Source organism: Synchiropus splendidus, chromosome 16 (genome assembly GCF_027744825.2).
Source record: "Synchiropus splendidus isolate RoL2022-P1 chromosome 16, RoL_Sspl_1.0, whole genome shotgun sequence".
Classification (NCBI taxonomy): Eukaryota; Metazoa; Chordata; class Actinopteri; order Syngnathiformes; family Callionymidae; genus Synchiropus; species Synchiropus splendidus.
This window is the reverse complement of record NC_071349.1, coordinates 8710129-8737657: the sequence shown is the minus strand read 5'-3', so window position 1 is coordinate 8737657 and position 27529 is coordinate 8710129. Positions and strand designations below refer to the sequence as shown.

The window sequence follows — 27529 nt, the reverse complement described above, 5'->3', positions numbered from 1 at the left end:
TTCGAATGGAAAAGTGAGTCCTTGCTTGCCAAAGCCTTCACCCCCGCCATGCCAAGGCGAGGAGGCGGAGCTAAAGTAAGAGCAGGGGGAGGGAAGGAAGTGTGCGAGTGTCACTAACCTCATCTATGGCTTTCTTATAGCTCTGAAGAACAGAAGGAGGAGGACAAGGAGGCAGAGAGAGAGAGATCTAGATGAGTGGCAGAGAAAAGAGGGAGAGCCCACGAGGAGCACCTCCAGAGATGAGGCTTTTTTTGAGTCCATGGTTTCTTCTGCAGACTATGTGCATTTTTTTGGAGGTATGGTCCTCCGTTTGCGCAGTTTTTCGGCCCGAAGTGTGCGTCACAGTTGTGCTGTTCACTGACTACATGAGCGTCTATCAGTCTGTGTAATCTGACTATGGACATGTTTTAGTCTCCCCTGCCTTTCTGTGTTTATGTCACTCCATAAACATATTAACAGAGATTGTGTTTCACTCATGATCTCAGAGATTAAAATACATTTAAACACCATTACGTTTGACTCACAAGAAGAACGTCCCTCACACTGACATGAAATTGAAGATAAATTCAGCCCTTAAAAAGAAAAAAAAACACCCAGAATTCCTCTGATCCAAAACATACATTTGTTGGACAACAGATGTCAATGTTGGTGGTGCGTGTGTACGTACTGCAGGTCTGCTGGGTCTAGTCGACTCTCGTCCCTCCTCCTGCTTGGACTTCACCTCCTGATTGGCTCCGAGAGGAGATCCCTGCTTTGTCTGACCTGTGTGAGGAGAAAAAAAAAATGTCTACAATCTTCATGTTACTATCCCCAATCTTAGTCATGAACCCTCCTGGTAGAGAAAATGTGACTCATGATGGAGCAACTTTAGAAGAGATATCCTACCTCTCCTTTCAGACGACCCTCCCTGAGATGATGGTGAGGAGGAAGAGGAAGAGTTGGAGGAGGTTCTCTGCAGCATGGCATCCAGGGACAGCTCAGAGCGACGCAGGTCTGGGTTGCTGAGGGAAACAGTAGAATGAACTTTGAAATCTTCCACCTAGTTATCACCCTCAAACAACAATGAGCGGCCAGCGGCTCAGCTGCAGCCGAAGTCCATCTCAACCTTCAGAGCAGAGCCCTCAAAGCAGCACTACACAACATGAAGAAGGATTCACCTTGAACGAATGAGTTGAGACCCAGTGCGTGGGCCCACTCCTCCATTGGGGGAGTTTTTCCTGCCCATGGCCGGGGAGATTGAGGTGGTTCTCTGCGGGACCTGGATGGACAAACGCACACATTTTACACTTGAAAGTAATATAACAAGGTATATCACACAACAAATTATATACACGCAGTTCTTCAAATATTCTTAAAACCCTAAAATGAACCTTATAGGACATGACCTTGAACTTTTGAGAAGCACGTTCTCCTCCTCTTAATGTCAGTGATGAGTCACAGTTTTGGAGAACAGGCTGAACTATAACTATGGCCCTAGTAACATAAGCATTGCCTTTGCCCTATTATCTTGGAAAACAGCTCCATCTACCGGTATAATCTGAGAATGACAACGGAGTTATATTTCAACCAGGAAGCCTTGAATCTGTCCCACCTTCGGCGGGAGGTCTTCCTCTCTTAGCCAGGCAGTCCGGTCCCGGTCCTTGTCCTTGTCTCGTTCCCGATCACGCTCCTCCCTGCCAGCTAAGCCCTGTTGGAGGCCCTGGTTGTCAGATGTGGGATCAGAGTTTTGCCGGGGTATATCAGGACGCGGGGAGCCCACTGAGACCCCCTCGATCATCGATGAGCCTGCCTGGTCCTGCAGGGACTGAGACCCAGACATTGAGCTGGAGTGAGTCTTCACTGGTACCAGGTGGGCCATCTGTTGATGCAGAGAGGAGATAGTCTGTCACAAAGCTGCCATCTGGAGTCCCACAAGACTCTTCAAAAACATAGGTTATTTTCTCCAGCACATATTGGACTGACAACAATATTTTTATTTTATTTTTTCAATTTAAGTTTCTGCTATTGACATATGGAATTATTACATATGGGCTGTGGTGTTTTTTGTTAGCCAGTTGTGTACACTAAATAATATGTAATATTGCTTTGATACATTATTTATCCTTCATTTATACAGAATGTTTTGTTATTTTATATTGAAATTATACACTGAAGAAAAGAAGAACGTTTCTACTACATTTTCAATGAGTCCCTGTTCATATATTGAAAATGACTGCAGATCTCAGACCTGAGTAGAGGGCAGAAAACCGTATTAAGGCACCACAGGTGTGAAGGAAAAGAGAAGAGGAAATTATTATTACTGCAGAGGTTTTCAGCATCAGCCTTGGAAAAAGAAGTTATCGTTCGACAAACCACACACCTCTGTTGCGCGCACACACACACACACACACCTGTGATTCAATCGGATGGGTGGGTGGGGTTCGGGCGGGCTGCATGCCTCCACTGCTGAAGGACTCTGAGCGGGGAGGGAGGGAGGGGTCGGAGATGCGGTTGGAAACTTTTTGCTGGAGTGCCGGAGAGCTCTGTCTGTTCAACTTAGAGCGCTCCTCCACCTGGGAACGGTCACATACAACTGTCACTCACAGACATGACGCAACACTCGGCAACCACACAAACCCCAGCAGCCACCAGACAATGTTTACCCTGCTACAAAAATCAGCGCATGTGCTGGGCAGTTCCAATAAACTGAACCGATCTTTCTGCTTTCTGACATTGTTTTTGACTAAATATAATAAATAAATGGTAAGGTCATGCCATGTCATTTGCCATGTGTGACGGCCCACTGCTGAATATGATAATGTCCCAAACAATTTTGTCTCGAATAAACCCAACTTAAACTCCTCATCTAATAAAAAAAATAAAAATAAATAATTTACCACAACTTTCTCCCATGAGAATTTCAGTCGTACTGCCCAGCAAACATGGTGAAAATAGAGCAGGGTAAATGTCTGACAGCTGGGCATCAGCTCAAATCAAGATGCTCTTTCAGATCACAGTAAAACAAATCGACCTTGAGCGCTGACTTCTTCAGTCGAGCCTTCTCACGCTTGAAGTCACCATGCAGTGAGTAATAAATGTGATTCTGGCCAATAGACGTTGAGAATAAAAGTCAGATTTGGAATGTGCATTTTGCACTAAATAACGCTGAGAGTTCCTCTCGCCAGTGTAATCTGATAATCAGATCATCTGCTCAGCAGCGAAAGAAAGCTGCCAGCGGCTCCACATTTATTTCCAACCCAGACACCGGCCAAACAACTCTCCAGAGGACCTTGTCACAAGCACCAGGTAACCCAGGAGGGCCCGGCGATGATCAGCCACTGCAGCGTGTGAACTCCACATGGATTACTGACCTTCAGAAGCTTATGACCAGAAAAAAAAACTCTTTCAACTGTGTGAGTTCACTAGGAGTAAAAAAGGGGAACCCAACAGTTAGCAAGTTAGGGAGACAAGGGACATCTGAAGAGAAAAACCCAAAAACTTCAAAGCTTGTAATGGGGTTAAGCTTCTATGCGGGTAGTTAAGGGGTCAGTACTTAAGTCCTACCAACTTTAGGGTTCACATCACTTTTAACTAGCCAGGTTTGCAGGTTAGGGTTCGCAAATCTACATGGCAACACCAGAGCCTGTAGGGGACTTTACTTCATCCAAAGCAGGATAGCTTGTTTCTATTCTTTTAATCTCCACTTCAATTGGAGGTTGGAGCTAAACTCTACTTTTGCCACCAAACACACTGACCTCCGACAGTGGTCCAGCACCAGAAGACAAACCCACATGCTATCATGACCATAGTAACAGACCCGGTCAGTCCATGAGAAACACACATACCACACAAGGACTGGTTAACTTATCAGAGATCACAGTACAGGACTGCATCGAGTGTCTATAGTGTCAGGTGTACAGAGATATTTTGGAAGGTTTAGGTGGTCCAACCTGCAGAATAACAATACACAGGCACACAACCAAACACGACAGCTTCATGTGTAAATGAAGGAAGAGATTTACATCATTAGTATAACAAGTGTGGAAAGTCCTACCTAGGAATCTACAGAGGAAGGCAGTTGGATTATGGAAAGGAGGTGGTTTGTTTTGATTTAGTGGATCTTTCTGACTGTACGTTCACAACAAACACAATTGGATGACACTTGATGACGCGCAACTTTCTCTTGTGTCTGTGTCTGTGTCCTGACCTCGGACATATATATATATATATTTATTAAAGCAAAAAAAGTGGTGGGCGTCGACGTCTCTGTCGGTCCATCAGAACCTTCAGAGGCTTGTTGAGTCACAAACATTAACAACAATCACCATCCACTTATCTTCTATTTCACTAACCAAATGCACCAAAGCTGCAACTTTGTCGCGTCATAGACAGTGCATCAAGTTTCCATTGCCTTTGATTGTGTTTGGTGTGAACGTACCTTGAGAAGGTGTAAGCCAACCTAGGGTTGACAGAGCTAGGATGTATCTAAAAGAGTATCTAACTCTAGGTCTATTCTACAGCAGCCTGAGCCCAGCCTGCCATGGAGACAGTCACTAACCACTTTGGCAGGAAGGTTGACAGCAATCTTAGGTTCCTGATCCTGCCCCGCAGGAGTTTGGAGAGCTTTTATCTGGCTGGCCCCTGGTACGGGCGCAGAGAGAGGTCTGCTCTTTGAGATCTCTTTCTGACTGTGGGGCACCACTGGATTCGGCTTGGCCCCCGGATTAGACTGGACAACTGCTGCCTGGCTGGAGGATTCTTTCTGTGGTTTACTGGGGCCCTGGCTCGGAGCCTGATCCACGACAGCCACTGGAATGCGCCCTTTCTGACTCAGTTTCTTGGCCCTGAACTCTCTAACCTGCTGACTTATTTCCTGCTTCAAGCCTGGATCTAAGGCTTCTCCAAGGTCCACAGCCCTACAGATCTGTGGGATGTGAGAGGAGAGGAGCTTGGTAGCGTGGGATGGGGTGCGCCTAGGAGCATGAGCTCTGGGTTGGCCATGGGAGGCTGAGGATGAGGGTGGTTGGTTGAATGACTGGTGATGGCGGAGGTGGGGGCGGGGCAGGTTACCATGCTGCTGCTTCTGGACCTAGGAGTCGGGGGAGGGTGAACAAGCCATCATGATAGGAGTCAATATACATTATACTCCAGATAATCACCCCAATCCTGTGAAGAAATCATCATTCAAACACAACAAGACAACAAAACAAGACAACTCCCATGAAACTTTGACCCAGAGACCTGATAAGACCCGGTTTAGGCTGCCATCCAACACCAGAGGCTCCGTGCGCTCCATTCCCATCCTGACAGCCAGCCAGATAGGTTTTTATAATTCAGTGACTGGATAATTCATTGAGCTGCTTAGGTCTTAGGTTTTCAGTAAAATGTAGGTTAATGCCCTGCCTTTTTGTACCCCTTATCATGCAGAGTAATTTTATTTCAGACTTCTACGATATAAAAAGACTGAGCAGTTCTGAAGAGTGGTGCGTCATGGGTTTGTGAAGCTTCCAGTTTCCTGCAAAGAAGAGCTTAAAGAGCTTTTTTTCCCCATTTATAAATGACAGCAGTACAATTTGAATTTGGATTATAGCTTCCTGGGTGCCTCGACGGTTCACAAGAGAGCTTCTCAAACACCTGCCATGACGACTGTTTCACAAAGAATGGGACAATGAGGCACCAAATATACTCAAGCCTGAGAATTAGTGGCGGGCGCCCCAAAAAAACGTCATTGTTTATCTGTATTTCTCTTCATAGAGATTAAATGGCAGTTTCACCTCACAAAAATAATTTGAATGATGCTTATTTAAATAGTTCAGGTGTGATTGACTCAGCAAGGGTTTGTACTCAGTACTTAGTTGTACTCTGTTTTTCAAAGTTATAATTGTTGTGGAGTCATGCAGCCTCATGTATTGAAAGTACTACTCTGTGTGTAATGGCAAAGTATGAGAGTACCGACTAGCTGTTGGGCTGCCTTTTATAGTTTTACCACAGGTTTCAGATAAATCTGTCGACATCAGTCAAGTCAAACCCAATACACTTCCTTTGCTATTCTCCAAAAGACGCCTATGTTACCGACACATTGGCATCACTTTTTGTCACGAAGATTCTGGCAAGTCCATATTCCCTCTAAGCCACTTACTGTCTACTCACAATTGGTGGACGAATATATAAATGCATTTTGTTGAGCACAACTACGATTCAAATAAATGGCACTTTGATGACTCTACTGAATAAGACTGTTCGGTCTGCACCATAAACTGATCAACCTGTAGATGAATCAGGTGCGGCGTGGTGTTGCTGTATTCATGACTTGCTAGACATGGCTGTATCCTTGGTGTTTCCCTCAAAGATCCACTCAAAATAGCACAGAAATTCAAGAGTGTAGTGCGTCTCAAAAAGCCTGAACCTCTTGCCAGGTGGAGAGGTGAAATTGATGTCAAGAGTAGACAATATATTTTCCCAGGAAACAGTGTTGAGAAAACACCTCCATTACAGTTCATAAAAAGACCATGAACTTGTGCAGACAATCTTGTGTTTTGTTCATCTAAAAGAGTCTGGTGACGATGGGAAGAGATGCAATTTGACCTCATGAAGTGAAGAGCACGCCGCGTCTGGCCTGCAACGGCTCGTGTCACTGACAGTGAATCACTGCTTGTGACAAAATAACTGTTTTAATGATACATTTCCAGTGGTGGATACACAGACAGGCCGTCGTCTGGAGGATGAGCAACACGACAGGCATAGCTAGATGGAGACTAAGGTCACACTAGAGCCTGATTCTAGCTCAAGTTTCTCCAGCAGGAGGACAGTCTCGTGCATTCAGTGATTATACTCAAGCTCGGAAAGGTCATGAAGTGGAAGGATACAGCGGCGCACTTCATGATGCACGTGCATGTATAGGAGAAGTGCAGGCTGAAATACGATTAGACCCGACAGTGGCATTGCAGCATGCCTGAAAGGAAACTATTGGAGGCCAAAAAAAAAAAAAAAAGGCGCTGTTGTTGCTGATACAAGCCAAATAGTTGGTGACCTCATGAATCTTAAATCGAGACTCAAGCTCCACTCCCGCTCTCCTGTGATGCCCGTACCTCTTTAGCCCAAGCAGGTTTGTCATTAGGATTGATGACATCTTTGTAGTGGTACAGTGGTTTCTTCTCCGCCTGTCTTCCCTCCTGCTGCTGCTGCTGCTGCTGTTGTTGTAGAGACACCAGGTAGGCTCGCTCCTGCTGCAGCTGCCTCTGGAGCCGCTCCGCCTGCCGCTGCTCCTCAATCTGTTTACGTTTGTATTCCTGGAGGGAAGAGAGGAGAGAGTTCGGCAAATGAACGAAAATGGACACGAGTATGGAGGTAAGAGAGGGACAAATATTTTAGAGGCAGATTTATAAGGCCGCAGCTGCAGCAACATCCGAGACATGTTTTTGAATGCTCTGTGGCTTGTGCAAATCTTAACAAAATCTGCCCCTAAACGTGGTCACACATTGTGAAACATGCTACAACAGAACACGACACCATGGATAACTTTTTGTTTTTGATCAAACAGGCTGTAATTTGTTGGTCCATTATTCATGTCATGTAGTATAACATAGTTATACGCTATACAACGCTTCATACAGACGGGGAAAATGAAGAATGCTCCAGTTTACTAATCCCAATCCAAAACAAGGATTTCATTTTAAAGCATTCTTCAGATTCCAAATAAACTCATGCAGTGATGTGGGGGGGGGGGCACAGCACAGCGGGGCTGGACACTCAAACAGGCTTCAGTTACCAGCAGTAACGCCTGCTCCTGCAGTAGCTGCTGCTGGAGAATCTCTAACTGCCGCTGTTCCTCCTCCAGCTGTCTACGGATATACTCCTGAGCGGCATGACAGCACAAAGAGAGAGCAGCAGATAGAGAGAAATGACAGGAAACGTGAACATCAGATTACAGGCGAGGGCAGGAAGAAAGAAATAGAGAAAGATAATCCTCTGAGATTACTGCGATGGAGGTGAGATATAGACGTGAGAAAGGAAGGATGGTCTTTCTGAACAGTCTGAGGGAAAATAGGAGCTCTTTTAAAATATGCAGTCAGGGAGCAATAAAGTGAGACTCTATAAGGGAAAAGATGTTGCATCAAAGTTTCTTTTTGTAATGGTGTATTATAGGAGATTCATTTGAAGTTTTAAACTTCAAAAATGCACAGGAAAGACGATCAAAGCTCAATATACCATTACAGCGGTCCGCCACTTAATACTTTTGTCTCATAATACTTAAGTTCCCAACTCTATATGCATTTTCTGGGAAGGTGACAGTGAAACGCAGATTTCTTACTGGTCATTTTATTCACTGAGTAGTTACATTTATTGCAAATTTCGGCAATATTCCTGAATATATTTTTTTGTTGTAAACTTGATGGTAACTGTCAGTGAAACATCTGTGGAGAGAACACCTTCTCCATAACATAATAATATGATAAATAAATGTGAAACCGTTTTATCAAAAACATGTTGAAAATAAAAAAAACAGATCTTGGTGTCTCACAAGCTGCGGAATTGAGTAAAAGGGTATCAGGAGTCACATCACGGCAATAACATTGGTGACATTTTCCAGGACTTTTCTATATCCACTGACTTCTATATTTTCAAGGTAAATCCTGGCAGAATTAACTCACAACATCAGTCCACCACTGTGCCTTAAAAACTGAAGGCACAAACCTGCTCTCTCTCCGCATGCCGTCTCTCCTCCTCTCTACGGAGCTGTTCCATTTCCTCGTAGCGCCGCCTCTGTTCCCGCTCATGCTGCTTCCTGAGTTCGCGCTCTCGTAATTGCTGCTGTGGTGACAACAGAGGAAGTACAGAGAAGTTCAACGGTTTGTTATGGTGCTCTTTTATTGAATACTTCACGTCCTCCAGTGGATTTCACTTCACGATGCAAGATTGAATTGTGGTACTACAGTTGGCTGAGAGAGCCACTTGGCCCAAAACTGGCAGGTCAGTGAGGCTCAGTTATGGTGCTCGGCTCAGCGCTGGAGAGAAAGCTCTGTTGGGAGTCCATTACAGATTACAGACTAAAGACTGTGAGCCTGCTCACGGGAATTATGAGATGGACACAGTTGTCAGCGCCCGGACCGTCCACAGCAGAACGCAATCATCCACCAGAGCACTGAAGAAGAAATTATTCTGATGCACAGCACGTCCAATCATTGGGAAAGGATAGCAATATTTCACGGAACTCAAGAACTGAAATGCTATCATTGAAATAAACATCTTCAGTTGAGTCTCTGTCGCCCTTATTTGTCTTGGTCTGGACTCTGCCTCAGGTTAGGAGGTGTCCATCACAACACTATCAAAATCCCAGTCCAAATATTTGATATCAAGTCTGTTTAGTCAAGTTTTGAATTATTTGAGGACAAGGAACTGTTATCAGTTATCAGTGAGAATTTCCTCTAATAAGTAGTGTTTTTGATGTCAGTCCAGTTTAAATGTGAACTAGCAAAGGCTGGATAAGTAAGAGGACCTAAAGCAGTTTGGGCAAGGAGTGAAGTTAGACGTGTCACTCCTGAGGCTCAAATCATTTTCGTGGGATACTGTGGGATTGAAAGCCAGGAGCGATGGAAGTGTTCTCCATGTAGTTGCACAGTAGAAAACCATTACTTTTCACAGTACCATGTACAGATTTAAGGTGCAGAAACTGTGTCTTACGGTACTTGAGCGATGGGTTCATGGAACCCTGTAATTCTCATGTCCGCATCCTAAATCTCTTCATTAAGGAATGTCACTTGTTTTAAAACTTCTGACTCTTTCAAGTCAATAAACAGGATTTATGCTCATTAAAATGAGTTTAATTGAGTTGATTTTAAACACCAGAGCGCAACCAGCCAAAGAAAAACAAGGGCAAAGGTCACGTCTGAAGCCCCCATCATCAGATCTCCAAACACTAACCTCCTCCAGGCGCCGTCTTTGCTCCTTCTGCTCCTCGATGCGTTTCTGTCTCTCGGCCAACAACAGGCGCTTGTGCTCCTCGTTCTGCTGTTGCTCCAGTTGCTGCCGGCGTTGCGCCTCTGAACGCTCCTTATTGGCCAGCTGGAGGCGCAGGAAGTCCCGCCTCAGGGTGGACTCCCCAGGGATGTTGATGATAGAGCTGAAAAACAATAAATCTATATTTTATTTTCATAAAGCAGAAGGTTTTCACATGAAGATCATAGAATTGTAGATCATTTGTAGTTTAGTTATTTGAGATTTTTGTGAAACATTTTCATTGTACATTTCCTTGAATATTTTAAGGGCAGTGAGTGACAAACATGTCTTGGTAGACAACATTAAAAATAATAAAAAGAAACAGCTATTAAAGCGTCAGACTGACCTTGGTTCTCCCATGTCTCTTTCTTCATCCTCCTCCTCACTTCCACTGTACTCGTACTCAGTTTCATCTGACGGACAATCGGGAAGACAAAAAGGATTACAAGGAGCCTGAACGAGTTCACATTTAATATTGTCCCTGCTATTTATAGCGAGAGCTCACCCGGCTCTCCAGATCCCCAGGGCCTTTGAATGTGACAGAAATGTTAACAGCAGAAAGTTGCTGTCTCAACAATGACAGTCTGTAAATCACTGCATCTGCCCAGCTGCATTTCCTCCCGCGGCAGTCGTGCTATTCCAGCTCAGTTTTGAATACAGCAGTATTTTGGAAAACAGATGACTGCCACTGTTTTCACTTTTGACTCAGCTTAAGATGAAGGAAAAAGGACTGCTATTAAACTAAGTCAGACTCAATAAATTCATATAGATTTCAAAGGGCAGAAGCAGCACCAGTCCATACAAGGGGTTAATGAAGAAGTACAATTAATATTTACTCACTTAAGTCAATAAAACAAAAAACAGTTGCACTGTCAAAAGAAACAAATCTAACAACCGTCTGGGTGTGTGGGCAATATATTCATGTTCAAAATTAAGCATCACTCTACAAAAATGAGTGAGTGAAATATTGCAGCTCATAACATAACATTGATATGGTAGAACATAGACAGACATTTTTGTATTCTGCATGTAAAAAAACTACCCAAAAACCCCAGCCAAAACAAACAAAATTAAGAACTAAATGTTTAAAAATTTAAAAAATATAGCAATATACATGGATTGTCTGACATATCTTAAGGGGAGATATAATATTTCGGACTATTTTCTCTCATTCCCATTCCTCTGCTCCCCCCACTCACAGGAATTTCAGCTCCTCATTGGCTGGTTTATTGGGAAGGCAGGAGGCGCAGATGAAACGACACTCACTCAGGCCAACTTGGAGTCTACTCATAGTGTCAATAATAATAACAAATAACAAACATATGCAACTGTTTCTCAATACCCAAATCAAATCATGACACCATCACGTCTCTCTGACGTTAGGCGGTTTCCATTTACACGATGTGACTCAGATGTGCTTATTTCAGTAAACTTATGTTCAATTATGCTCAATTTTTGACACTCACTTTCAGTTTTTGCCACAGCTCAGCATTTAAATGACTTGCCGGGCCTCAAATGATGCTCCAAACTTGTGTTAAATTTTAAAAAGACAGCAGCTGCTCAGCACCCAAAACCTCTGATATAAGAAGCGCCCCTGACACTTAAATGAATTTTAAATTAAATGAATTTGGTAATTTAGTGAACCCCACGTTATCAGATCAGGAATAAAAAACTCATTAAAATGCAGGCCTCGATAGGCACTTATCAGATCGAACCTTCTTTTTTTCAGAGCAAACATTGGTCTTATCTTAAAAATCCTCGAGCAGCTCTTGAGCACCACTTCAACAAAACTTATTTTCAAACACGACTTCTCAATGATGTTCAGACATGTATAGGTTAGTAGAAAACGAATAGACCCCATTATATTAAAACTTTATTTAAACTGTTACTCTGGCAAAAATGTGAGGACCACCTCAGATCTCAGCGTATAAATACACTCTAAATATTAAGTACAATAGCCGGTACATGTTCCCTCACCTCTCTCTCCTCGCTTCTTCTTTGTGCGATCGATATGGTCCTTCAACTGGATTCGGACCTGCCTCTCATTGGGCAGGTCCCTGATGAAGGGGTGTTTGAGGAGCTGCTCAGTGCTGGGTCTCTGACTGTGGCTCTTTATCAGACAGCTGTCTATGAACGACTGGAACTTCTTTGACCTGAACACACAGAACACACTCTCATGACAGACAGCTCTTCAAATATATTAGTCAAAGATATCGGTGACACACATGACAGAAGTGTGTCTTATCCATGAATATTCATTAAACTGTATTCTCTTTGGTTGGTTCTAAACTGATGTACAGTGATCAAAAAGCATAGATGAAAAAGCATTGTTTTATCATCAGTAACTGCACGCTGGAGTCACAGGAACACTTACCATTTCTTTGACTTGAGTCTGGGGGCCGGGTTGCGTGGGATGAGGAAGAGAGCTCTCATTGGATGCATGTCGCAGAGAGCTGCAGAGAGGCCAGTTTGAGCCAGTCAGCAGAGGTATACAAGTATTTCCAGAAAAATATCACAACATTTAGTCAAAGCTCAGCAATCAACAAAGCTAGTTGTACCTATAAATATGTTTCTGATTTAACCCAGGAGTCATAATAGAGGTGTGGATAACCACAACAGATTTATTTTATTTTTTATTTGCTTTATTTTATTTTTAGTTTATTTGGATTTTATGCCTGTAATTGTTGTTTAAAAAATGTGCCGCGAATGAATTAAACACACAAAAAAAGACAAAAAAATGTGGACTTTTTTACTTTAAGACAGGCAATAACTCTACAATGAGAAAAACATGCAAACTAGTGTACTAAATTTGAACTATTTCACTTATTTGAAAACAACAGGACTTTTGATATTAGGTTTTTCTGCCAGTTAATAGAAAGAAGAATGTAGCTGGTCTGTGTAGGACTGAGCAGCTGGGTGGACTCTTCACTGACAGTCTCAACATAGCACTCCCAAACTAGCTATCTAAGTAACAAATCACTTAACAATTAATTATACTAAAGTAATAAACATATCGAAGTCATACGATTTCCTGGCTGTCACTTACGTGGAGCTCCTTCTGCCATTTCTATTGCAGTGATCCCCAACGACCACAAGTCACTCTGCAGAAAAACAACACGGACAGGTCAGACAAAGTCACAGGAAAATAAGCATAAATTCTTTCGCACCTTAAAGTCATAAGTGGCATCAGGATTCTCATCGCAGGCAATGACTTCAGGCGCCATCCAATAGGGCGTGCCGATGAATGTGTTTCTCCTTCCGACAGTCCGGTCCAACTGGGCCGACACCCCAAAGTCCACTGCAGGGTTAATAAAAAATACAAATCAATGAACAAATAGAAAATAAACAAAAAAAGAAACAGGCTGCTCCCACTTCAACACAAACACAGTAAATCACATGAAGACAGGAGCGATAGCAAAGCCCTATTAACTGTCGCAAAATGACTACTACTGGACAGAAAACAAATTCTACAACAACAAGCAGCTCTGGTGTTTGAACACTGAGGTGACAAAGCGGTTAATAAAATATCCACAACTCAATGCAGCAGGACAGAAAGTAGACAAAGCTTAATGGAATTGAGTCTAGTCAGGCAGTAGAGTCCAAGTCCGCACCCGGCAGTCTGTCGAACGATGACTAGACGTCACACAAAATACCGGTATGACGGCACAATTACATCACATGTGCAAGATACTGTCAGTTTAAAATGTGTTTGTTAGGAACTTAACTACTGGGTCTTTAGGACATGCAATATTAACATAAGCCCCGCGAGCCAAATCCAGCCTTACAGTTCATTTGATGCAGAATGGTTGAATTTAAAATTAAAGTAGACTAATGTAGATATGTTGACTATGACAATTACCATGAAAGACAAGCTATGGAAATGTCACAAAATGCTAAGATAATTTCTGAAAAAAAAAGATAAATTGATCTGTATGTGTGTGTGTGTGTGTGTCTCAAGGAGAGTCTCTTGCTGTTCAACCACAACTACATTTGTTTCAGGTGAATACTACGATGACATAAGACTCAGTGTTTGAATTTAAAGAGGAGTCGGTCTATTTATGACACCATCATGTGCATGTTCTGTCATAAAATCAATAGATATGGATCGAGAAAATGCATCTCTGGCAAACACCCGGGTGTTAAAGGTCTAGTAATGCATCGACTTGAAGATCTTAATAAAACACTGAGTTCCATCAGAAGCTCAAAGTTGTTAAGCTACAAAATAAATACACTAGAATAAAACATAGTGCTGTAACATCAGTGCAGGATGAACGTCATCCATTCATCCTCTAACTCAAGTTATCCCAGTGAAAACACAAATGGCATTTGCATCACATTTGAGACACCAATTAATCTCAATATTTAATCTGATATTGGACTATAAAGGCACAATAAAGCAGTTGCTTTGTGACATGTTTATTCATATCTGTCTCCAGAGGATACACAGCTCTGAGTCGACAGAAACAAGGCAGCATCAGAAGCTCACACACTCAACACACATGACTTGACTAGGCGTTGATCTGGGCGAGTGTCCTTTCTTGAGCATCATAGACATCAACAGAGCATCAGAGAGACGGATATGCTTTATTCAGCACAAAAGTCTGCACACACACGCACACTTATATTTCTATCCTTGTGGGGACATTGTGAGGTTTCTCATGACATAATGCTTTTCCCAGCCTCTCACCCTAAACCTAACCATCAAAAACACACGGCTAACTTTAACCAGAACCAAACTTACACCCAATCATAATGACCCAGTTATTTTGATGTCTTCATCTTCAAATTGAGGCTTAACCCGTGGGAGCCAGACAAATGTCCCCACAAAGATAAACAAGCCCACGCGCATTGACACACAGAAACATCATACTGTCCACACAATCCTCAAGTTTGGATGGGAGACTGACCCAGTTTGACCTCAGCGTTCTCAGTCAGCAGGACGTTCTGTCCCTTGATATCTCGGTGGATGACCTTGTGCTGATGGAGATGAGTCAGACCCTGCAGACAGTGAGACACACCATCAAGGACGACAACAGCATGAGCTGGACAAGTTTGTCCACAACAATAACAGCGGGGCTCGCTAGCCAAAAATAGCTCACTGTTGTAGCAGAATTTAATATGTAGATTAGACCTTGTGTTGCCATCCACTCCAATGGCCTAACTGCAGGACACATCTGGGGAGAACCAGACTCACCCAAGGAAATGTAGCTAGTGGAAAGGTGAGTCCCTCTTCACTGGAACACTTGTTATGTAGGTCAGATTCTCGTAAATATCTAGGCAAGCGTTATTTGGGCTTCTGCCTCTCAGTCTACATGGGTTTTGGGTGCGTTTAATACTTGTGGGTTTCTTATTTTGGACAAAGGTCCAGGGCTGAGTTCTCTTCCTCTTCTCCTGTGTATTTTACTTTGAAATATTCAGGGCAACTACTGTGCTGTTTGGTGTTTTCTTTACTTCAAAAACGATTGTCCAAGTGACATTACAAAGATACGAGAATTTTAATAATCTACTTTTATTTTTAAGTAGTAATACTAAATTAAACAGTCACATATGCTTCCCAGGAAAACAATAGTCCCCAATGTGAAGCAGTGATACATTTCTGAATTTCATTCTGATTTGGTGGAAGAAGCAGAAGCAGCCACAATGTCAGGCGTCTGGGACGACTGGGAAGCAACAGAAGAAGTGCAACTTGCATAACTACCTGTGGGATTAAAATGATTCTAACTCCGAGAACACAATGATGCAGACGATCAAGTTGAAAAGCTTCAGCCTTGCGTATCCCACTCTCGCGCTCACTCTTACCCTGAGAATCTCTCGGCAGATGTAAGCAGTCCACTCCTCCTTCAGCGAGTTGCCCTTGGTGTTCTTGATCAAGTCTGTCACTGACCCCGCGCCACAGAACTCCATGACCAGCTAGACACAAACAGGGCTGGTTATTAACTGTTGCAGAGAAAGAAACTGTCACAATAAGACCCAGACAAGAAAGCGTATCTAAAAAAAAAAAAAAAAAAAAAAAAAACAGCTTTTTTTATGTATAGGCGACATGCTAACATGGAACCTACAGACCCACCATTTTTGGTGCACATCTCAACTCCCCAGTGTGGAATGTTACACAGGAAAGTAAAACTTTCACTCCATTGATACACCGATGCATCAACATGCAACTCAGAACGCTGTCATCACCACCATCATAGGACGCAAAAGTCACTTTTGAAGACTGGGACTGGAAAACTTGGGGGTGAGCGTTAACCTAACACTGAAGTTGATAAGACATAACAGCACATAATAACACATGAATACTTTCGCACCCAAAGCTGATCATCAATGCCCGGAGGATTTTTCTTGATGAACGCTCCATAGTAGGTAGCAATGTTGCGATGATGGCTGTACTTCTTCAGCATGTTGATTTCAGCTTTGATCTCCTCTTCCTCGTCCTGGAGGGAACATAAAACACATGGCGCAACTCAGTTTCATTCATGCCATAAATATAGGATTCAGTTAACAACAGTATTATCGCCGTACCAAGTCACAATCCTGGTCATAATAGTGTGCTAAGCATCCAAATCTTCACATTTAATGTACAATATTATGAAGTCAAAAGCAATAATATTTTACAAAGCACTTAATTCATGAAGACAACATTGCTTTTCACACTATGATTATGATTAAACAATATATATATATATATATATATATATATATATATATATATATATATATATATATATATATATATTGTGCTGCACGACAGCGTGTGCAGGAGGTGAAGTCCTGCTCACCTCACTAAAGACACAGCGCACAGCCACTGTGCACACGACTTCATATCAATCATAGTTAGGAATATTTATTCTGCTCTTCTCTCTTGACCATTCATGCCCATTTTCATTCATTTATTCTTTTATGCATTCATTCATGAGTCTCTTTGTTACAGTTCTGCTGGCAGCCGAGCGCCGACAGGCTGAAGAACATCTCTAAATATAGCTGAGGTTCCCTCTAAAGACACGCCAGAGACATCACGGGCGTCCTCACACCTCCAGCTAACATTACCATGGCGATGGGCTTGTCCTCGTTTCCTCTCCGCGACATCAAACACTCACCAGCTCATCACTCCTAATTAGATAACTTGGAGGACAGTGTTGTAACCGCAGGAGGTGGTTTGTTTTCATAAATAAATGTACTGTTTTGATGTGTGAGTGTGTCTTACCCCGGTGACATCCATGACTTTGATGGCTGCCAGCTGCCCCGTCTTGACATGGCGACCCTGAGAAGGAAGAACAGGGGAACATCACTTGTGTGCTCAGGTCAGAACAGCAGGACATATGACAATAGTACATGGCTACAGAACTGGGCAGAAGCCTTCAAAACCAAAGGAACGTTCAGGTCAGCACCAACAGCATTAAAATATAACAAAAAAAGGAGCCACAAAAATCAATCCACGTGATAACACATAATCCAGGTAATGTCTACAGATCAACGGAAAAGTTGGCCTTAAGCAAGTCTGGGAAAACGTTATCTGTTCTCTGGGGCACCAGCAGTATCAGTCACGGTTTTGACCAACACATGATTGACAGCCGGAGGATGAAGAAAGAAAGAATCCATCGGCGGATCGATGAGAGAAATGTGAAGATTCTACACAGTGCTTCAGAAAGCAACGCAATCACTATGTTGGCACCCTGCAGAGTTCAATTGTAAAAGCAGACTCACACAATATGACGCAAGTCTGGGTCCAGCTATTGGCATCAGGCTTTCAGCTCGCAGGAACTGTACATTTGACAACCCTACTTTAAGGCAGGATGCCCCATTTTTTCCTACTCTTCAGGCACACCAGCACACCTAAATGATCCTGTGCATTCCAAAATGGTACATTGCATTGTTTCACAAAACAATGTGTTGGATCCAATCATAGTCACCAATGTTCTCCACCTTTACTTCCCTGACTCCACACCACTGGTCCATTAACCCCCTCCCGTATGAGGCGCTCCCAGACAACACGACAAGCACGCACAACAAGCTGTCACCCGAATAGCAACGACTAGAACCATGGAAACAACTCCCAGACCATCCGCTACAGAAAAATGTTCCTGTCTCTATTCCTCATTAGAGGGCAGTGCATTGGCAGCGGCCTGGTGACACATATCCCACTGTGTTGATATGACATGATATAGAGCCATATAATGTGATACTGTAAGTACAGAAATGGATTGCAATGCAAGAGCCGTTATTTCAAGCAAACGCATTCCACTGAAAACTCAAAACACAATTCAGCTCAGGTCTATTGTGTTTAATATTTGATTCTAGTGTAGCACATCCATCAAACATCATGGCTCATGTACTTTAAAAGCCACAAATGCACAATGTCTTCAGATTCTGCTGTATTAGTTAGATAATGTTGACGTTCCATGCTGGGCTTGAACCCACGCGATGTGAACGCACGCAATGTTTCATTGTTCACTAAGCAGAAGAAGGAACACCTTCATTAATACAAAAGACAAAAACAAAAACATTTCCACGTACTACAAAAACAGGGATTCTCACTAAATCACCCGATCTTAAAGCAGGGTTTTAAATAAGACAAACCAGAGCAGGTGAACAGTCATTTAAATCTAACAGCAGTAGAAATCCTAAGACCCAAACCAGCCACTGAATTACCTTCATCTGTGCAGAATGCGCGGAACAATTAGTTTGTTGTCGTCTGGGAATTAGGTCTTAGCAGTTGAGGCATGAACAGTTTTAACAAAAAAAGTGAACATAATGTTCTCTTGTGCAATGGCTACAGACCACAAGGAAGTGACTGATGTCAAAACAAGAGGCTGAGGATGTAAACTACTGTGTGAAGTCTCTTTGAAATTCCTATCAATAAACAGAATCAGATATGGCTGCATACGCTTCACTTAATCTGTCCAGAAAAGCCCTTGCAGGTGCCCAACACACCTTGGAGTATATGATGGATGTTAGGCAGGAGGCACAGACATAAGCCCTTCAATATCCGTCAGATCATTTGGGTGCATCAGTCGATCCATCCTATGGATTTGTGGGCCAGATACCAGCGTGTTCATCAGTTGAGTAGAAGGAAAACCAACAACTTATAAAGGAGGGTGAAGTGTACTCAGTGCTGCCAAGCCACCTCAAATGTGCCAAGCGTGATCCTTCCACCCCGTCCTTGGACACTTGAGCCAACTGAGACTGAAGCACCGAATTAAACTCTTACATCTTTTATGTTAATGTGATGATACGGAGCTAAACTCAGTGATTAAAGTCCAGTAGCAAGGATTGATCATGATTAGCCATTTTGTAACCTTCTTTGGGGACAGAGGTCCCTCAGACTGTTTAATACCGCAATCACTTTTCCTTTTTGTTCCTTGCACACACAACCCGCAAAACATTCTCATTCAGTATGTGGCTGGAAAGATTGAGAAGGAATTTCTCATTAGGATCAGACTGGCCCCATTCCTGAAGCACAAGGACGGGCTTTGTTGGGTCCAACAAAAGAATTACAGCGACTAGATCTTAGACACACCAAGCGACATCCAGTCTTTCACACTCACCAAAAGCTCGACCAAACACCCACGCAGGAAGAAATTGTGCGTGAAAGAGAGAGGACATGACGGATGGCTATTGGACGTCCTCGATGAAGAGGGAAGATTCTTGCCACTCACAACAGTCACTCACCACAGGTCATATCATCATTATCATCACTCATTTTCATATTATAAATCTGACAGGATCGGACTGCGGTTATTAGATTAAGGAAAAATAAACCTTGTTGGAGGTTATCCCAACAGACAAATATTCACACATGTATAATATTAATGGTGGCAAAATTAAATGCATTTCCTTTTTTAAAGATACTCTTATGTAATATTATAACAGGAGAAATTACAAATACTGAAGCAGTGCTTATTTGATTTGTTTGTTTATTTAAAATGTGTTGCCAGGGGAAAAACGTCAATATCTTCCTGGTGCTGTCACAAAATAAATAAATATAAAAAAATTTTAATAAATTGTCAGTCAGTATCAGGCAGGAAAACGCCATCGCAAATTATTAATCATGATTATTCATGATATTTGTTCTACTTCAAAATAAAATGTGTTTTATTAATTAACAGTCTACAGAGCAAAATTTAATTATAAATATGTAAAAATGCAAATTTTTAAACATTAAGATCAACCAATAATTTAAGATTTGTCATGGACACAAACACACAGAGCAATCGCGACAAAACACAGGAAGGAACACTGTTGTGATGCACCTCTCTGTTTCACGCATTTCAATCAGATCAAATTTGAGCAAAAAAGTCTCACCTTTGAGAGGCTGACGAAAGCAATGCAACAAGCCCATGTATCTGAAGGAGACACTCGTGAGTCATAGGGAGGAATTCTCTCAGGAAGACATGAAACAAAAGGCTTCTTTACACATCGGAGTACAAAAAAGGAAGCACTGAGTGTAGCTTCTAAAATGTCGCAACAGTGCAGGTTAAATAAACAATGAGAAATTAACATATATGAGCTATTTTTGCCGTGTGTTTAATATGAAATGCTCCCCATGCCACAACAGACACCTCATTCCTTTCCTTTATGAGTACAGCACTGATAACTCAAGACAAATAAAAAGGAATATTGCTTTTTTATTATAAAACCTGAATATTAAACAGAAAATGAACACAGGGGGAGCTACAACCGTTAAACCACAGTGCTTCCAAAGCACAATGATGGACCGCAAACTAGTTCAAGTTGGAAGTTGAATCCTGAATTCATGTTTTTCACAGCGTTTTTTATGGTAAAACCATGAGGAAAAAAAGGCCATCCCACTCTCTCCCCAAGCTAAACTATTCATAACAAAGAGCTTTTAGCTTCACAAGCATTTCCATCCCTTCCTCCACTCATTACTGCTCTGGCAATGACCTAAATCTGTTTCTCTCACTGTTATGCTGTACATTCCCTCTGACCCTCTAAACTCGCACCAATTTCCTTTTTTCTGCCATGGAGTGCCTCTCCACGACTCGCTGACTCCTGCTCCCGCTGCCTCTTTGTGTTTTCTGCCTCTCTCATGCCTCACAAGTTCGACTAGCAGTCTGTAAAATGCGGATTCTCCGTGATGATGACTGAGCTGAACACTAATGCCTGCAAAACAACATTCAGCTCCGAGCTCCACTAGCAAATAGGACATGAGCCGAGGACTCGCTGTCTGCTGATGTGTCTTCAGAGGGCTCCAGAAGTGACATGGTCCTGAATGTTGCTTCAAATCAAAAGAGCATTTCACCCGCTGTGGCACAACAAAGGCACACAACCACAAAGCACTACATTTCTATGTGCCGATGAATTCCATGCCGCCGTAAGAGGGCGCGGCAGGTTAAATCCATCGTTCTTTAACCCCGTCTAATAAGCTCATTCCTCCAAAGTATCCACATAATTATCCATTCATTCAGCTTTACATTAACACATTATGTATTTTTGATGATCTATTTTCTGTCGATTATAGAGTATTTAAGCGGATAACGCAAAATTAATTAAGATCCAGTATTAATCCTGGTATTCAATAGTTCGATAATTAATAGATTCATCATCCTCTTACTCATGCGGTGTATTTATCTACTTATCATTATTCATATTTATATTTGGTTTTGTATACCTTCATATATGAACTCATATCATCAATAATATGGAGCGGTTCCTATCTTATCTGTAGATGCATTTCACCACTTTAACATAAATATTCATCCCCCGTGTTTATACATTCACCGATACAGTCATGCAAGCATTAAAAAAAAATTACTTAATATACTGATCCAATGATTTTCTCATGTAATTATCCACGTCTTTATAAAGGCATTCATCTATTCAATACTTTGTGTACCTGTCAACATTTGGTCAATTCAAACACGTTTATTTCCACTTCATTAAGATTAAAATTCAAGAAGAAGAACTCACTCTTTTACATGCAGCAAGTGTCAAAGCGGTTCGTTCTTATTTCCATCTTACTAAAATTCTTGTCTGCTTTTGTCTATAACAGCCACCACACTGTACAGTGTTTTGACTGTTTCTTTATGTTAAAAACAAATCAAAAAATCCTCCCCCTTGACTTTAAACATCAACAGCCACAAGCAATGACTAGAATCCAGCCTTGGAAATTATCTCCTAATGTGTTCATTTTACCCTCCTTTAATCCTGTAAAGGTACTTTGAACATGACAGCAAAATGTCACACACACATCATCTTCACACTGACTTCCAAGAATCAGGATTCTGCCAGGCCAGGTGTGTTGGAGTGATAACACCCTAAAATAGACTGTTTTCCACACTTGGATGGTCACACTGTGATGAAGACTGCACACTGATAACAAGCTGATCTGCAACAAGTCCAGGAGCGATGCAGACAAGCAGAAACTCCCTTCACCACAGTCATTCACACTATAATACTGTAATTACAACAATATATATTTTTAAATATCAGACATGTTCCATACTTTAAACAAGTCTTACCAAACCAAGTAAATTACAGATGTTTCAAGAAAATGCAATTTGTATAAAATCCATTTCTTTCATTTATATTTAGGAATACCAAACCAGATTTTTGGCCATTACCTACGTTATATCTACCTACGTTATATGTCCACAATCACTAATGAGCCAGCCACACCTCATGGACACCTGCACCTCGTTCAGACAGACAACTGTCATGGTTCATGCTTTTACTTTGTCACTTCTTGTGTTTCGGGTTCCTTGTTTTCTTGTTTGCTTTCTCACTCCTCCAGTTTCATGGCAGCGCAGCTGGTCCTCATTCCACTGATTGCCTCTGCAGAGATTTATACCCTGGAGAACCAGCATGTGCCGCCAGATGATCGTCTTATGTTCTCGTGGTACATTCTCTCTCGATTGCTCCGTTCGCTTGTGACCCTGTTTATCTCTCTGTTTTGCTCCGTGTTCATCTCCTCGTTCTGTCACCTTTGTCTCTCTCTCGCTCTTCCCTCTACTCTACCTTGTTTTAGTTCTACCATTGTGGTATTTATTTCCTCGGTTTTGTGTGTGTGTGTGTTAAACCACTACCGAGCGTCCTTAGTTTTGTATTAGCCTCATGAGAGTTATATCTGCGTGTTTCTTAGTTGTCCCCGTTTTCAGGCTTGTATTTCTTACACCTGCTTTCTGTTTCAGGTTTATCCCCTCCGTTCGTGTTTGTTCTCCGCGCTCTGCTTGTGGTGTCGTCGCCTTCAGTTTAGATTTCTGTCTGTGTATTATTTTGTGTTTATTGTAATAAATCTCGTGATTAACAGAACTCTCGCTTTGTCCCAGTCCTGTGTGAGTTTGGAGTCATCTGCTCTTGGGTCACTTAGATTAGCAGACATGACAACAGGTATCAAGGTTGTGCAGAAGCTCATCACTGACTCAGACTTTTTAGACCCTAACTTGAGCAATATTTGTATTGAAGAACTCCACATTAATCCTTAACAAATAAACTAAACCAAACAATGAATATGAGCATGTGGTTAATGGTTCCTTGGTTGAAGCTCAAAAGCAGCTCCAATGATATTTGTGTGGGCTTCCGTGAGTGTGCGGATTCTTGCCCTTGCCAAGTGAATTACACACACCCCAACCCCCTGCATACCTTGGTCACATTTACTATGCAGGACACTTCCTGTAGTAGCCTAGCAACAGTCTTGGACAGACCAAGTACATCGGCCATGACACTCGCACACAAGGATGAGGAGATGCTGCCATTGCAATAATGTCTCTTGCTAGAAGGAAAAAAATAATGATGCAAACCTGGAGCAAAAATGTCTTTTAAAACTTAATCCCACCCCAGACCAATCTTGCTTTAGCATTTTTAGAATATGACAATAGGAAACAAAGAAAACGGCAGCACAGTGTTACATGGAGCCGATCGAGGCGTTCACATGAATCAAAGGATCGGAAACAATGCAGTACACATTCCAAGCCTGTGGGAGGCGTAGCATAGCTCTCACAACAAACAAGACTTTGCACACTAAGCTATATTAGGATAGCAAGAAATTAAATTGTGAATCAGCGGTTGGATCAGCCGTACTAAAATTTATTTACTCTTGTATCACTGAAACACCTAGTACATGTGGACAAAAGCGCTATCTGACATGTGCATGTGGACGTGGTCTTCATTTTTCAGACTATGGATTATCAATTAAAGCGACACTGGTTCACGCTGGTGACTAACCAGGAAGGAAGTAACAGCTGTGCCGCTGACTCTTTGTCAAAGAAAAAGTGGGTCACAACTTAATCCTAATCTTTGCCATTATGGTAATCCAAGCACACACATTGTGCCAGAATTTGCTGAATGGCAACTGAGGATGCTTCTCTGGCAGAGGGCCTGCTGGCAACTTCACTGGTGAGAAGGGTTTTGGGATGCTCCCCATGGCTTTTTGTCCTTTCCTGTGACAAGCGGGTATTGAATGGGGGTGGGATTTAAAAGGGCCTCAGCTCATGAACCAGAAAATACATCCGTTGGTTCTCCTCAAATATGAACAGTGTAGTACAAGAAGTGCGAGTGTACTATGTTTTCATCTAATTCAAAGGACTGCATTCTTCCACAGTGTGTGCATCACTCCACACTATGACCCCTGGCTTAAAAACTGACCGCTCTGTGGCTCGCATTGCTGCCATGAGTGGAGGTATCAACAGCGACTAGATTCCTGCTACAAAAGTGACGTAGCATAACACAAGAAATCATTGCAAGCCTGGCTCAGAAGCCTCGTCTGCCCGAGTCCGCAGCAGCTGCCGCACAGAATTAAAGCTACTTTCATCAAACAAGCATCACAAATAAAGTTTTGCTTGGGAAGATATAATGGGCCGAAAGTCTGAGAAGCACCTCATTTCAGTTCAAACACCGGCAATCAATCTACTCGGCACATGCTCTCCCACTCTGCAACACAGACACAAGCCATCCCAAACACAAGCAACACACACACACACTGTTGTGGAAGCATTGAGGCGGTAAATAAAAGTGACAAAAGGCCTCCATTCCAATCTACACGTGCACAGCCTCGGAAATATAGAGGTGCCCGCAGGCTACTCACACATCCAATCGAAGAGAGAGATTTAAAAAGGATATAACTGAACCTGGGTGAGATGAAGGAAGAGTGCAGGGGAGCAGGAGGTAGTAAAAGAAGGAGAGATGGAGGCGCTGAAGGGAAAGAGAGGAAAGGGAGAAAGAAGCAATGATCTGTGGAATAGTCCAGAGGGCTTTTATTGATGGGGAAGAGGACGGGTGGAGAATTCGGTCAGCAAGTCTTGAACAAATGAACTGGCATAAGCTTCAGACGATCATCTATCAACAAGCTGGAATTAACAAGACGATGCAGCCACCGATTCCCTTCACACGGTTTGCATTTGTGTGATGATTTTATGAAATCGATTAATGTCCCCCAAGCCATCACAAGCAAGCTCATCAAAAGTTTTGCAGGCAGAGCCAAATCCAACTCCTCTAATCCTTCATGCTGATCCTACGCATGAGAGTCTGATGGCGAGCCACTGCCATAAGCATCTCTTCAAAACTCTGTTTACTTATCAATTTCATGAGGCCATTGAACGACTTCTGTCATATTGTAACGTCGCTGGTTTCAGCTCTAATAAACAAGGCAGGTTCCCTTAAGATATTCAAACTTATCTTAAGATCTGTGACCATTTTGTTCCCTTTTGTACAGTCCCTTCCTGGTTTGCATGTCACTTCCTGCGCTTGAGTACGGTGAACGCTGAAGGTACTTCCTTGCACCTTCATGCCGCTGATTTTTAAGTCAGTGTTTCGAGATGCAGGGACTGATATTGTTATTCCTGCCAAACTCCTTTTTGACATGGGGTTCCTCTCCTCCTGCTTTGACCTGCATCTCAGTGCCCTTGAATTCCTTCACCCTGGACTCACACCAAAAGTGGTTGTGGTTTGTGGCAGCTCTGCATGGCATCACACTGAAAGCGGTTTTATGTGCGGAAATGGGAGGCGGCGCGCGTCATCAGTTCACTCCAACGTGTGAGATTTGCAAAGCCGGGATATTGATGACGCATTTAAAGAGACCACAACAAGTGAAGCAACACTCACCGGGGAGGGGTCGGCGCATGTGCACCATGGTGTACTGTTTATCTTTAAAGGTTAAACCCTATTCAAATTCTCTGAAAATGGCTTCATTTAGAAATTTTGCTGGAAGAACTTTTGTTGATGGACTATATCAACTGCAACTTAACCAAAAAATATAACCTGAGCAAAGTTTTGTACGCTTTTTCGGCATGTTTTTTCTTGTCTTTTTGTTTCGTGCCAGCATCAAATTTTCGTTTCTGTCTGTGCCCACCCACCCCAAGTTTGGGCTCTAATTCCCAGCCACTGTTGTGCTCTAAGAACAAGTTTGGTTCTGGGAACCACTACTCAAATTGTCTGAAAATGGCTTAATTTCGAAATTTTGCTGGAAGTACTTTTGTTGATGGATCTCCTGTACGACTATATCAAGTGCAATTTAACCAAAAAATATACCTTATAACATCCTATTTCAAGTAGGTTTGGTGGCTTCCCGGCTTGGCTCTTTTGGTGAGTCATCTGTGTATTTTTGATTTGTTTTTTTACACTTTTTCGTCAGGTTTTTCCTTGTCTTTTTGTTCCGTGCCAGCATCAATTTTTTGTTTGGGCTCTAATTCCCAGCCACTGTTGCGCTCTAAGAACAAGTTTGGTTCTGGGGACCATTTTGCAACCTTGAACATATTTGAACTGAAGGCACCAAGAACCACTTTAGTTCTGGAGAAAGGACTTTCCAGTGCCACGATCTGTTATGTTTACTTATAGAATCCGTGAATGAAAAGCCTACCTACTTGCACATCTCCACTACTTAGCTGCTTTCGCTTTTTTTGGAGCGTTTTTCTGGAACGATCCTCAGGTAAGTTGTTCCTCTCGATCCAAATACCTCAATTCTCCTCACACTAGAGACTGTTTTAGAAAACTTGCCAGGTTTTGCTGACTCATTCATTGTTTTTGAGTAGATTATTTCATTGTAGTGTAAAAAAAAAAAAACATTACCTTCACACAAGTCAAGAAGGTCTGATATAGGGCGAATTCTAATTTACTTTTACTCCTCAGATGTGGGAATTCAATTTGCAAAATGACATCCAAGCAGAAATGAATGACACCGGCAGAGCACTCAATATAATGCTCATACCAGTCTGGCTTTTCTCACCCTTGTCTCCGCTAATCAGACAATTTCTAAAATGGTGTGAAGGAAAGGCATAATAAAGAGAGGGCGGACACATAAAGCTGAGTGGGTCAGTCAGAATGTTATAATCTTCCAGTTTTGTTTGACTCGGCACAAGGAATTCCCGGCTATGTCTGTGTGCGTTTTCGTATAGCGGCCAGGTCCAGAGCCGTAAACAATAAGATGTGTTCCGATGTGATGGATGTAAATCAACCCTAACAGGAGAAGCCCTCAGCATGAACATAAAGCTTGTTTATGGTCCACATTCAAGGCAAAATATACACAAACAACAACAACCAAAGGGTGAATAAAACACTTAATGCGAAAAAACAAATCTAATAAGTTCATTTCTTCCAAGCCTGCATG

The 27529-nt window shown here is 42.3% G+C and overlaps 1 protein-coding gene across 11 annotated transcripts in view; it reads right to left on the bottom strand.

Moving 5' to 3' along the window:
* Positions 1-27529, bottom strand: part of tnika (TRAF2 and NCK interacting kinase a) — a 54907-nt gene that overhangs the window by 8269 nt on the left and 19109 nt on the right. Inside the window, exons 3-22 of one of the 11 annotated variants that reach the window (XM_053844726.1) lie at positions 17177-17233; positions 16281-16406; positions 15775-15885; positions 14883-14973; positions 13143-13273; positions 13022-13076; positions 12350-12428; positions 11953-12128; positions 10322-10388; positions 9901-10099; positions 8674-8790; positions 7748-7834; positions 7068-7268; positions 4538-5068; positions 2391-2552; positions 1592-1858; positions 1158-1258; positions 886-1001; positions 668-762; positions 119-142 (exon numbers count right to left, since the gene is read on the bottom strand). In XM_053844726.1, the coding sequence (XP_053700701.1) occupies positions 119-142; positions 668-762; positions 886-1001; positions 1158-1258; positions 1592-1858; positions 2391-2552; positions 4538-5068; positions 7068-7268; positions 7748-7834; positions 8674-8790; positions 9901-10099; positions 10322-10388; positions 11953-12128; positions 12350-12428; positions 13022-13076; positions 13143-13273; positions 14883-14973; positions 15775-15885; positions 16281-16406; positions 17177-17233 (2793 nt within the window). The remainder of the gene's footprint in view (positions 1-118; positions 143-667; positions 763-885; positions 1002-1157; positions 1259-1591; positions 1859-2390; positions 2553-4537; positions 5069-7067; positions 7269-7747; positions 7835-8673; positions 8791-9900; positions 10100-10321; positions 10389-11952; positions 12129-12349; positions 12429-13021; positions 13077-13142; positions 13274-14882; positions 14974-15774; positions 15886-16280; positions 16407-17176; positions 17234-27529) is intronic. The other 10 variants (XM_053844727.1, XM_053844728.1, XM_053844729.1 and 7 more) reach the window with 10 other exon arrangements.